Raw genomic sequence first — 14489 nt, forward strand, 5'->3', positions numbered from 1 at the left:
ATGTTCATTTTAATGCTTATCCTGTGAAAAACAAGCTAAAATACAATGGTGTTTTTTGTAAAAGTTTATATATATAACATAATAATGCTACCATCTGTGCTAATCTATAAAAGGTGAACATGTTTGTGAACAAATAAAATATAATATAAAGAAAAAAAAAAGATTATTATTATTATTATTAATAATCATAATAATAATAATAATAATAATCTCAAATAAAATTGTGAAAACACACTCCAATACACAAAAACTACACTGTATGCATATATATATATATATATATATATATATATATATATATATATACACACATACAGTATGTATCAGATGCTGAATTTAAGTCAACCATTAAACAAAATATGAAGTACAAGTTCCCTCATATAGAGGTATACAGTGCCATCATCATTCTAAAACCATGTCATAGAATCCAAAATAGTATACTTATGCTTATATGAAAAAAAAAAAATGTATGACGTGTGAAATCATGTGGGAATATCCACATACAAAGAGCTGAGTGATAGTGTCCAACACAACCAGGGATAATAAAATAAAAAAATTACCAAGTGAAAATCATAGGATAAGAAAGGTGTCCAACACAATACAAAGTATGATGAAATTCTTCCTCTTAGATGATCTTTAAAAACTGTTCACCCATTGGATCTTCATATACATTGATGCTTAGTTATCCCTTTACCTTACAATGAAAGTAACACTCACCAAAATAACGTGCCTGTCTTTATTTAAAATAGGCAAGCTTAGCTTGTGTTAAATCCAAGGAAGTGATCCACCACTGTGTGAATGCAGCAATGCTCCAGGGATCCAGATGGATTGATGGATAGCCACTACAAAAAGAAACTTTGCATAGTGTGATATTGATTAAAATACATTAATTGTAAACACAGCTATACTGTATAGTCACAACTATACAATGTTGCAGTGCAAAGGAAACGCAGAGAGAAACAACTTCAGTGAAATCCTGCAGCTAGTTGGGTGCTCACTCCTCAACTTAGAAAAGTGCTGGCTAGTCAGTATAGGGGCACTCCTGGTATCACATGCATTATCTGGCTCTGCCCCCAACATGTTTTGTCACATACAACTTTGCAAAGGGGATAAAGCAACAATGTCATTTTTTGTAGTTGAATGTTAATTATATTTATTCACTTCTATGATTACACAGGTCATGTAACTAAAGTTTGTATACTCTTACCATATATTAACCACATCATCTCTTTGGAAGTACATAGTATGTCCAGAGAGTGAAGGGTTAAGCACAAGCTTGTGACTGCATTAGTAGTCATAAGGTTGTGCTGTATAGCTGTCCAATCACTTTTAAAATGCTGAGGTGTGGTACCTCCTCGCCAGAATCCCCACTCCTTGGTTCCCAGGCTCTTCTACTTTTCCTGGAAGCTTGAGAAAACATTGTAGGGTTTCGGGATGGCGAGTAGGAGGAGAAACATCCATTTCTCGATTTCCTCTGCGGTGAGTGAAGCCAGAAGCAACAATGATTTTGTCACATTCACAGGTTTCATAGCTGTCATTCCCTAGCTGTTATGGCCAGAGAAGAAGCCAACTAAGCATGATCTTTGTTTGGTTAGCTGCATTGGAGAGAAGGGGAGACATTGGGGGTCTCCCAAAAGAGTACCCTTCACCTGCCAAAGGCTATCACATAGGGGGGTTTGTTAATCCCAATGTGATAGCGATAAAGTTAAAGTGGTTCTAAAGTCTCAATGTTTTATACCTTAACCTCCCTGGCGGTATGATTCTGTCTGGAATTACGTACCAAAAGCGGTACAATTATTTTGCAAGGAAATTTGGCGTTTTATACTGTAGGCCTGTAATTCTTAGGAATAACTCACTTAAATCTGACCAAACAAGAGTCTTGTAGGCATCCCGGGTATGATTTTTTTTTTAAAACAAAATTATAAATTATAATATAATAAATAATTATAAATAATTATAACAAATAATAATATAATTATAATAAAAATTATTCAATATTGTAATCAACTCAAAATCACTGAAATTTGCTCAGTTGCAGAATTGTCGCTGTCATTACTTTTCTTTTTTTATGACGTATTTCCCCACAAATTGCTATCGCACAATTCTGCAAGTGATTATAATTTATTATCGCTGTTTTCTAGCTGATCTAAAACTATTTTTGACATAAAGGGACACTTTTGGACAATCTACAGTTTGCAGGCAGAAAGAACAGTTTTTATTATATAAAAGTACATGTAGGGCACTGGGCAGACCACTAGGGACAAGGGGTGTGTGTATTTTTTACATACAGTACTGTAATCTATAAGATTACAGTATACTGTATGTATAGTGTTTGTTTACTTTTTTGAATTTGGCGCCGTTCTCCGCCCCCGTGCGTCGTAACGTCGCAGGGAACGGAGATCGGCGGCACACGGGGAGACTGTGAATCGAGCAAGGAGGACCCGCTCGCTCACACAGCGGGGAGGCATCGCAGGATCCAGGGACAAGGTGAGTAACTTGTCTGTGGATGCTGCGAAAGGTAAGCCGCGCCGCTGCAAATCTACCCCGAGCTTGACTCGGGGGTTACCGTTCTTAGCATAAAAAATCCACCCCGAGTCACGCTCGGGTTTTTACCGCTAAGGGGGTTAATGCATTCTAGGTAAAACACCTTCTGTGCTGCAGGAGCTCCCCAGCCCCCCCTCCCCTATTCTTACCTGAGCCCGTTCAGATCCAATGATGTGCACAAGAGCAGTGGCTCTTGGACAGATTAAGAGCAGTGTCAGTCATTGGCTCCTGCTGCTGTCAATCAAATGTTGTGATGAGGGAGTGGGGGGTGGGACTGAGTTGTCTGGTCTGTGTCTATAGCTGTTGACTGGGTGGCTTGGGAGTGAGCATTCATGGTTACCCCCAGGGAAAGTGGATTTTTCTGGGGGCATATGCCAAAGCGAAGGGGCCTGGAGCACCAGCGGTGGACCCCAGAAAAGGAGGATCGGGGCTGATTTGTGCAAAACCATTAAACAGAACAGGTAAATATGACGTTTGGTATTTTAGTTTAAAAAACACTAAAGTTTAAAATCACTTTAAATGAAAAAAATATATTTATTTAATAAAATATATTACAAACATTTAAAAAAATAAATGTAACCCACATTTCTCATAAATGCAAACACATGCACACCTACACGTGTGCATACATGCACATGTGTTTACAAAAGTGTGATTTCACCACACATGTGAGGTATCATCATAAACATTGAAATGAGAACAACAATTATAGCACCATAGCTCACACTAAATGAGTAGTAAATACTTTTAAAGCATTGCCTATGGAGATTTTTGGGTACCCCAGTTTTTGACATACACAATTTTAGGAAATTACATGTTTAGTATCTATTTACTTGATGCAACCCCATATTTCATCATTTACAAAAAAAAAAAAAAATGGTATTATAATGTGTGCATTTGAACTAAAACTATATTTAATTCCTAAATTTGCATTCAATAAAGCATTGTGCAAATATTATACAGCATAAATAATTGAAACTACTATCTTTTTATTCTGCAGAGCAAAATATGTAAATGTGTATAAAATTGCTGTAGAGCAAAATTGCTATTGAATGACAATTTGATAATATTTGTTTTTATAGCTGGTCAGATCACAAAATGAACCAATTGATTGGATGACTGATTGATCATTTTATTGCTATGGAAAGCATGAAAATGTTTAGATTGTGCCTGGCTTGATAAGATAATTTAGAAATACAAAATACTCTGACCCATGGTAATCAATTTTATTTAAATTAAAAATATATATCTAAGGGTTGTGCGTAACTAAATATTGCAGATTTTTTTCTGTGTTAACCCCCTCCTGTCCACAGTCTCTCTTATTTATCATTTCCTACCCTGATGCCTTGTGGCTGAGGTACATTAATAAGCATCTTTCTCATTGAGAGGCAACAGCCAACACTTTGACAATTGCTAGCTTTCAATGGCAGCTCCCACTAATGAATGGGAACCATTCAGAGAGGTTATGACTTTGTGACTACTATGATAGCTCTGACATAGTGATCACATGCAGGCTGGGGCCTCTCGTTTGCTAAAAATTAAATCCTTCAGATGAACACTGCTACTTTTAGGCTGTAATGTTCATTTAGGATGATATCACTTTAATAATGTAACTGTGAGATACAGTCGCATTATTACAAATAATAATACATTTTTTTATCATCTTTGCACGTGTCAGAGTATAATAAAAACAAAGCAGGGTGTATCAAACAAAATCCAAATATGTTCTTAAAAATACGATCTTAAAAATGTATACAAATAATTTTGGTATGAAATATAGTCATGGAGTTATTATTAAGATAACTGACACATGTGAACACTGCAAAATTTGGCATAAACATTTAGCGTCAATGGCCTCTAATCAAAAAAGTGTAAGGGATTAACTAAAATTTACCATAGAAGGAAAAATGTACCAGTTCAGCATGGACAATTTCGATCCATCTATGGGTAGGCTAGTTGTACAGAAGTCAATCTCTCAATTGACTTCTGTATAACCAGTGTGTTGTTTTTTTTTTTTTTTTTTTTGCTCGATTACTGCCACCGGCTATAGCCAGCAACACTGATCATTGTATTCTGAAGGACTTTCTCTGCTGCCAGAATACAATAGGTCTCTGGGAGGGATTCCCCCATCAACACCGATGGTTGAACAAAAAAAAGGCATCATCTATGGCCTGCCTTAGCCAATTTGTATATGATGTTCTGTAGTAATTATAAAAACTATAATGACTTAGGGTTAATGATATTTAATTTTTTTTCAAGTGTTTTTAAAGTTTTTTATATAATTTTTAATATATATATAAGGAATCTCTGTTTTACAAAAATACTCATAGCAATGGATTCACAAAGAACTATCTCTGAAATTAATGACTGATGCAGGAAGATTTTGAAGAAGTGTCTCTTATCCATTCTAAAAGTGGTGAAGAATGTGGCAAATTCATATACCTGTTTAGAACTTGAATTTGGCTCTTGCTGTGCCACTTTTAGAATGCAAGTGATTCACTTTTACAAAATCTGTCTGAGACAGCTTTTCTCTCTGTACGCCAAAAGAGAGTTGGTCATAAATAGCTCCACTTTTACATTTGGTGCATTCAATGCAACACAGTGTAAACGTGGGGCATTTATTGTGACACAATGCAAAAGTGGCACATTTTGGAACTACCGAATTTTTGGTGCAAAAGCCACTGTCACAACCAAAAGTGTTGCAAATGCTTTAAATGTTGCGCAACACATTAACAAGAGGGGTTCATGCCAGACAAGTGACACAGCAGCTTTATTGAATTCCCCCCTACAGGCTTTCCAAGAGAGAGGACAGCAGATACTTTTTGCCTTCAGACTTTCTCTCCCTGTGTTTTTCCCTTTCTCTCTTCATGCATTAAGGTGAAAAATAGGGATGAGCCGAACACCCCCCTGTTCGGTTCGCACCAGAACTTGCGAACACACCAAATGTTCATATGAACTTTAGAACCCTGTTAAAGTCTATGGGACTCGAACATTTGAAATCTAAAGTGCTAATTTGAAAGGCTAATATGCAAGTTATTGTCCTAAAAAGTGTTTGGGGACCTGGGTCCTGTCCCAGGGGACATGTATCAATGCAAAAAAAGTTTTAAAAACGGCCGTTTTTTCAGGAGCAGTGAATTTAATAATGCTAAAAGTGAAACAATAAAAGTGAAATATTACTTTAAATTTACCTGGGGGGGTGTAAAGTTAGCATGTGAAATAGTGCATGTTTCAAGTACTTAGAACTGTCTCTGCACAAAGTTTCATTTCTGAAAGGAAAAAAAGTATTTTAAAACCGGACTTGCGGCTATAATGAATTGTCGGCTCTGGCAATTCAGAGAGAATTCATTCATAAAAAAAAAAAAAAATAGTGTGGAGGTCCCCCCAAATTCCATTACCTGGCCCTTCAGGTCTGGAATGGATATTAAGGGGAACCCCGCCGTCAATTAAAAAAAAAATGACGTGGGGTTCCCCCTCAAATATCCATTCCAGACCCTTCAGGTCTGGTTTGGATTTTAAGGGGAACTCCACCCCAAATTTAAAAAGAAATGGTGTGGAGTTCCCCCAAAAATTCACACCAGACCCCTTATCCGAGCACGTTAACCTGGCCGGCCGCAGAAAAGAGGGGGGGGACAGAGTGCGGCCCCCCCTCTCCTGAACCGTACCAGGCCACATGCCCTCAACATAAGGATGATCCTTAGCCAAAAATGGGGTGTGACTTGTCATGTGATTTGGAACTGTCAAATTGCATGACAAATCGCACCAATGTGAACAAGGGTTAAATATGTTTTTAATAGGATCACTAGGTGGAAATAAAGAAACAAGGCCTCAAAAAAGAAATGCAGAACCACATCTAAGAATGGGTATGCTGCAATATATTACACTTTGGTTGGTTTAGATACTGTATGTTTCAAAATACATAAAGCCTCATCTCATATGACTTTATATATGTGCTTATATTTTTAAACAAGGCAGGTTGGAATAACCTGGAAAATACATGAGCAAGATTCAAAAGCTCCCGCTGCTGCCTGGATATGAAAATATGTATATTTTTTTTATATGTGCATTATTTCACATTTACCCGACAATGTAATTTATAAAATCGCTATACATTCCACTTAACGGACATATTGTGAATATAAAACATTACAGCTTTCCAATTTCTCTAGATTTAAGGCACGCATTTAGGTATTTTGCGGGAACAGTTATAGGATTCATCTATTTTTAATTAATGAACTCTATATTCACACTGGTACTATAAAAGGCAAGCCAACTAAGAATGCGTCTGTGAACTGCCAGATTAAACAATTCAATACAATAAAACTTAGAGTATAAATGATCTAGAACCAGTGGTACGAAGAAGCATTTTTGTGGGCTGTGAAACCAGCCTTGCAGTGCAATTTATGCACTAGTCAGTTTTTTTAGCCTTTGAATCCTGGCCGGAGCTTTAACTGTTTCATAAAAGCAAGGAACAGATACTTTGATAGATAGACTCCTCTGTGCTTAGCACTCTTTCTTTTGAAGTACTGTAGTGGCTTCTAACCATTTAACGACAACAAAACCATCTTATGATCTGAAGAAAGTTGACTCATGGGCAGACAATTCCAACTGTGCTTTGGAATTTATGATGAGTCACTGTTAGTTCATATACAATGACAAAATAAAGGACTACATTTTACAAAAAGTTGACATGTATCTGTTTCTATTTTTTCTACAGAATCCACTCCACCTGCAGCTTAGCGTTGAAAATTCTCTAACTTCAAATGCTGAAGTGACTTTCTCTATTCTGACAATGAACAACTGGTATAATTATAGCATACTGCTGTGCCAAGAAGACTGGAATATAACAGATTTCCTCACCTTAACGCAAAATAATTCCAGATTTCACCTTGGATCAATCATAAATATCACAGTAAATGTAACCATGACAAATTACATGTTAAGCTACCTGCAGATAAATTTGGAGAGTGTTAAGGACACTACATCTACAATTGTCATGTTTGGGTGTGATATGGAAGATACAAGACGAATTTTTGAATCTGCGGCTCAGTATGGAATAGGCTTACCAGATTTTTATTGGATTCTTGGAGACTCTCAAAATGTTGATGAATTAAGGACTGAAGGATTGCCCTTGGGACTGATTGCTCATGGAACAACCACTGCTTCTTTCTTTGAACACTACGTGCAAGATGCAATGGAGTTAATAGCTAGAGCTGTTGCCACAGCTACAATGGTTCAGCCAGAACTGGCACTTATTCCCAGTACAATGAATTGCATGGGAAGAGAGTCTCAAAATCTCACTTCTGGAGAATATTTATCCAGGTTTGTTGTAACTGTTAATACTCGGTGTGAGAAGCTATAGAGTAAGCATATTTATATACAGTAGTGTAGATGTACTGGTATGGTAAACATCTTCTGAGGATTTTACAAAGTAAATATAATTTTTTTAATCAAGTATTTCTACAAATAAAACATAGAATTACTGTATTTATTGGCGTATAACACTCACTTTTTTACCCTGAAAATAGAGGGTAAACTGTGCATGCGTGTTATACGCAGGGGGCTGTGGAAAGTTTTTTTCCTGAAACTTCCCTCTTAAAGTTAGGGTGCGTGTTATACGCCTGTGCATGTTATATGCCGATAAATACGGTAATTTTAACTTCAAAATAATATGTTTGGTTGACAATTTGTTTAAGTTTTACATTTATGGCCTGTATAAATATATTGTATAATCTGTACTTTGCAGAAAACATACACAACTATCCAACTAGTGGCTCTGACCTACATATGACAATTTTAGGCTTCTAAAGGGGGGGGAGGGGGGAGCAACTTTTTTATTAAATTAATTGTACATTTAGTTCAATTAATTATTTTGTTCAAATGATTGTGCATGGTGAAGAAAGGGGAGCTGTATACAATTAAACCCACCATATTGCTAGGCACTGCTACTACTACATGTAGTTTATTTAAGGGTATTGGAGTGTATGTACAGTGAACAACAAATGGATTTGGATACAATAAGATTGCATTAGAATCCTTATTGAGTTTTGCTGCTATCCGGGATCCCATTAAAGGGATTTCCTTTCACTTCCTGATCTTCTGACAATATTGTCACTGGACAATTTGTAAAGGTAAGTTTCAGAAGGCAACACAGATTTTTTTTTTTGTTTATTAGGGAAAGGCTACAACTAGAGTTGAGCGGACACCTGGATGTTCGGGTTCGGCAGGTTCAGCCGAACTTCGGAAAAAAGTCCGGGTTCGGGACCCGAACTTGACCCAAACCACATAAAAATAAACTTAGAACTGTCCCTGCGCAAAGTGTCATTTCTAAATGGAAAAAAAGTAATTTAAAACCGGCTTTGCGGCTATAATGAATTGTCAGCTTTGGCAATTCAGAGAGGATTCATTCATAAAAATAAATAAATAGTGTGGGGGCCCTACAGGTCTGGAATGGATATTAAGGGGAACCCCGCCGTAAATTAAAAAAAAAAATGACGCGGGGTTCCCCCCAAATATCCACACCAGACCCTTATATGAGCACGTTAACCTGGCCGGCCGCAGAAAAGAGGGGGGATAGAGTGAGCCACCATGTACCAGGCCACATGCCCTCAAGATGGGCAGGATGTCCCCATGTTGATGGGGACAAGGGCCTCATCCCCACAACCCTTGCCCGGTGGTTGTGGGGGTCTGCAAGCGGGGGGCTTATCAGAATCTGGAAGACCCCTTTAACAAAGGGGACCCCCAGATCCTGCCCCCCCTATGTGAATTGGTAATGGGGTACACTGTACCCCTACCATTTCACGAAGGAAGTGTAAATTCTTGTAAAAAAAACACACAGACACCGTAGGAAAAAGTCCTTTATTAATAAAAAAAAAAGAAAAAAACTCCAGCAGTGATAATCCACGCGTTCCCGGGCTTCCTGCTCCAACGTTGTCCTGATCCAGCGACGGGTGCGGGTGATCTCCAGCGATGAGAAGATATAGCGACGGGTGCGGGTGATCCAGCGACGGGTGCGGGTGATCTCCAGCGATGAGAAGATCCATCCATCCAGAGCGCAGCATCACCGACCTCCTCTCACCGCTGGACACAGCCCAGCGAATGACGCGCTGAAGCTGTGTGACATTTCTTATATAGGGGAGGCAGGGCCACCCGTCACGTGACCCCGCACCCTCTGACGCACCCTCTGCTACGTCACTGGGTAAGCCCAGTCTTCCCCCTTCTTGGGCTTCCCCAGTGACGTAGCAGAGGGTGCGTCAGAGGGTGCGGGGTCACGTGACGGGTGGCCCTGCCTCCCCTATTTTTTATTAATAAAGGACTTTTTTCTACGGTGTCTGTGTGTCTTTTTTTACAAGAATTTACACTTCCTTCGTGAAATGGTAGGGGTACAGTGTTAACGTGCTCGGATAAGGGTCTGGTGTGGATTTTGGGGGGAACTCCACGCCGTTTTTTTTTTTAATTTGGGGTGGAGTTCCCCTTAAAATCCACACCAGACCTGAAGGGTCTGGAATGGATATTTGGGGGGAACCCTGCGTCATTTTTTTTTTAATTGACGGCGGGGTTCCCCTTAATATCCATTCCAGACCTCAAGGGCCTGGTAATTGAATTCGGGGGAACCCCCACTCTATTTTTTTTATTTTTTATGAATGAATCCTCTCTGAATTGCCGAAGCCGACAATTCATTATAGCCACAAAGCCGGTTTTAAATGACTTTTTTTTCCTTTCAGAAATGACACTTTGTGCAGTGCCATTACATAGCCGAACCCCCGAACCCGAACTTTCAGCAAATTATTCGGGTTCGGGTTCGGGTTCGCTCAAATCTAGCTACAACCACTGACACACTGACAGCTTGTTATTGCTTTCTGGTCTGAGTGAGAGAAAATGTATTTAACCCTTATTGCAAGCTTCCCTCCTCTCCACTCCTACCCATGTAGCTACTTTTTTTTTAAAAAAAGGTTCCGTTCTGCCCCCTAATTCCTATCATTCGCCTAGGCAAATTATGGGCAGTAAGTCTGCTAGGCATTGTGCTTCATAGAGAAAAAAGGAGGGGGCAGGCTTAGCAGCGCGTTATCTCGAGTCCCATGCTGGCGGATATCGGGTTGACATCACACGGCAAGATATCGGCGCATTTGAGTATCTGAAACATTCAGTACCCACAACAAGGTATGCAGAGGTTTAAAAAAATGGGAGAGGGGTAGCTTGGAGAACCACTTTAGGCTAGGTTCACACCTATGCGAATTGAGTGTGGCTTCAACCGCATCCAATTCGCAGAACATTTCAAAATACATTGTTTTCAATGAGGCTGGTTCACATATGTGCGATGCATTTGCACTGCGCATTGCCGGAAAACCGTGTGCGTTTTTTAGGCATTGCGGTGCGGTTCAGGTGCGAATTCCGGACCATTATCTTCTATGGGGACGCAGCTGATTCGCAGATCTGTTCATTTCTCTTCAGGATTTGTCTCATTCAGCTCAATACACTTCCCCCCTCCCCCTCCCCTCTCCCAGGTCTCCAAATTCGCAGCTAATCTGCAGCTAAAACGCAGTGGATCTGCTGAACACTTCTCTTATCTCTCTGAAGAGATAAGAGAGCTGAAATTTGCACCGCACTTGTGTGATTCCGGCCTTAAAGAGGAGTTTCACACGTTTTTTAGTTTATTAAAAGTCAGCAGCTACAAAAAGCATATCTGATGACTTTTAATAAACAGACACTTACCGTTACATGGTCCAGCGATGCCGCCACCCAGAGCCTCGCTCCTCTCCCCCCTCCTCTCCTCTGTGTACACTCAGCAGTCGGCTGTAACAGCCTATGGCTGCGCTCTGCTATTGCTACCTGTGACATGTCCCAGAAGATTGCTGGCAGAGAGGGGCTGCCTAGGGCGAGAGGGGGAGTCGCCTAGGTGGCCAAGAAGAAGAAGAAGGAGGAAGTGGGACAGGAAGTCCCTCTGAAAACAAGGTATCCACCAGCCCCCCCCCCAAAGAAATTAGTGGCATGTCAGGAGATAAAGAGTGCTTAAAGCGAAAGTTCCACTTTTGGGTGGAACTCTGCTTTAATGGAGTTCTGGATAGTTGTAAAATCCAACAGCAGTTCTAATCCTCTAAACACTATTCAAAGCAAAAAAAAATATGTTTTGGTCGTACTCTTTAATTTCACTGATACTAAACTAATAAACATTACAAATTCTGCTGTGCCATAATTATTACAATTTGTATTTTTTTTCTAAATAAAATACTAGTGGTAATATATGGGCATTGGGGAGAATCAATAGTTGCATGTGATGTAACTGAGAAATTAGGAACCTCTAACTTTATAAGGATTTATTGTGATTTTTAATAACATGTTCCGCTGGCAGGGCGGCAAACTAATTTAAAATAGATAAGAACTGTACCATCCATATATTTTAAGAAAAAACACTGTGTGGGGGGATTTACTAAGACTGAAGCACTCATAATCTAGTTCATGGTAGCCAATCAGCTTCTACCTTCATCTTGTTCAATTATGCTTTGACAATAAAACCTGGAAGGTGATTGGTTTCTGTGCACAGCTGCACCAGATTTTGCATGCTGCCGTTTTAGTAAATTTCCCCTTTGCATCTGTTTGAATTATTATATTCCCATTATAGCAGAAAATGTGTTAGCTGATGACAAATTTGGCCTTAAACGTGTACAGGACTAATGCCCTGTACACACAATCGGTTCATCCGATGAAAACGGTCTGATGGATTTTTCATTAGATATCCGATGAAGCTGACTTTCATTAGTCTAGCCTACACACCATCAGTTAAAAAAATTATCGTGTCAGAACGCGGTGACGTAAAACACAACGACGTGCTGAGAAAAATGAAGTTCAATGCTTCCGAGCATGAGTCGACTTGATTCTGAGCATGCATGGATTTCCAAACAGACGATCGTTTTTTTAACCATCAGATCATTTTTAAACAGGTTCTAAGGTTTTTCACCGATGGGAAAAAAACTGATGGGGCCCACACACGATCGGTTCGTCTGATGAAAACGGTCCATCAGACCGTTTTCATCAAACGAACCGATCGTGTGTACGCGGCATAAGAGTAATACAATAAAAAACATATTTTTCCTGTTATTAAAGTGCATGAATTAACCAAAATATTATGATTTTAATGATCTATGTTTATTTAACAGGTTTTTGGTAAATACAACATTTAGTGGACTTAGTGGTCATATCAAGGTTAAGGATTCATCTGTTATCAACTCAGAAAATCATTACTTCATATGGAACTTACAGCATGACCCCATAGGTAATCCAATGTGGACACGACTCGGAAGCTGGCAGAATGAAAAAATAATTATGGATTATGGGTTGTGGCCAGACCAAGCACAAAGACACAAAAGTCATTTCCAACAACCACCTCGACTGCACCTAAGAGTTGTAACCTTGGTTGAACCACCCTTTGTGTTCACGAGAAATGTAGATGATGATGGTCAGTGTCCTGCTGGGCAACTTTGCTTAGATCCCATGACAAATGATTCTACAGTACTGGACAGTCTTTTTGAAAGCCTACAAGGAGGGAATGATACTGTGCCTATTGAATACAAAAAGTGTTGCTATGGTTATTGCATTGACCTCTTAGAAAAACTGTCAGAAGATATGAACTTTGACATTGACTTGTATATTGTCGGTGATGGAAAATATGGAGCTTTTAAAAGTGGTCATTGGACTGGACTTGTTGGAGACCTTCTCAGCGGTGCTGCTCATATGGCTGTAACCTCCTTCAGCATTAATACTGCCAGAAGTCAAGTCATTGACTTTACAAGTCCATTCTTTTCAACAAGTCTGGGAATTTTAGTAAGGACTAAAGATACAGCAGCTCCAATTGGGGCCTTTATGTGGCCACTTCATTGGACAATGTGGCTTGGAATATTTGTATCACTACATATTACTGCAATATTCTTAACATTATATGAATGGAAAAGCCCTTTTGGCATGACACCGAATGGCAGAAACAGAAGCAAAGTATTTTCCTTTTCTTCAGCATTAAATGTGTGTTATGCCATACTGTTTGGTAGGACAGCTGCTATCAAAACTCCCAAGTGCTGGACTGGAAGGTTTTTGATGAATCTCTGGGCTATATTTTGCTTATTCTGTTTGTCAACATACACTGCTAATTTGGCAGCTGTCATGGTAGGGGAAAAGATTTACGAGGAGCTATCTGGAATACATGATCCTAAGGTAGGTCATACTTAATCTACATTTTAATTTTTGAAGTTAGTTTGAAGCTCTGTATCCTTAGTGTTTTGGTGTGTTTAACCACTTCACCCCTGGAAGAATTTATCCCCTTCCTTACCAGAGCACTTTTTGCGATTCGGCACCGTGTTGCTTTAACTGACAATTGCGCGGTCGTGCGACGTTGCTCCCAAACAAAATGTACTCCCTTTTTTTCCCCCAAATAGAGCTTTCTTTTGGTGGTATTTGATCACCTCTGTGGTTCTTATTTTTTGTGCTATAAACAAAAATAGAGCGACAATTTTGAAAAAAATTCCATATGTTTTACTTTTTGCTATAACAAATATCCCCCCCCCCCCCCAAAAAAAAAAAATCCACAGTTTAGGCTGATATGTATTCTTCTACATATTTTTTGTAAAAAAAAAAATTGCAATAAGTGTATGTTGATTGGTTTGTGCAAAAGTTATAGCATCTACAAAATAGGGGATATATTTATTGCATTTTTTATTTTTTTTATTATTTTACTAGTAATGGCGGCAGTCTGCGATTTTTATTGTGACCGTGACATTGCGACGGGCACATTTGTGAGACCATTCACATTTATACAGCGATTAGTGCTATAAAACGGCACTGATTACTGTGTAAATGTGACTGGCAGGGAAGGGGTTAACACTAGGGGGCGCTGAAGGGGTTAATTATGTTCCCTAGTGGGTGATTCTAACTGTATGGGGTGGGGGGACTCACAAGGGGAG

The 14489-nt window shown here is 39.1% G+C and overlaps 1 protein-coding gene across 1 annotated transcript in view; it reads left to right on the top strand.

The window, feature by feature from the left end:
- GRIN3A (glutamate ionotropic receptor NMDA type subunit 3A) overlaps nucleotides 1-14489 on the top strand; it is a 463270-nt gene that overhangs the window by 239422 nt on the left and 209359 nt on the right. The window contains exons 2-3 of the mRNA XM_040361003.1: nucleotides 7259-7863; nucleotides 12696-13743. Coding sequence (XP_040216937.1) covers nucleotides 7259-7863; nucleotides 12696-13743 — 1653 coding nt within the window. The remainder of the gene's footprint in view (nucleotides 1-7258; nucleotides 7864-12695; nucleotides 13744-14489) is intronic.

Source organism: Rana temporaria, chromosome 1 (genome assembly GCF_905171775.1).
Source record: "Rana temporaria chromosome 1, aRanTem1.1, whole genome shotgun sequence".
In the NCBI taxonomy this organism is placed as follows: domain Eukaryota; kingdom Metazoa; phylum Chordata; class Amphibia; order Anura; family Ranidae; genus Rana; species Rana temporaria.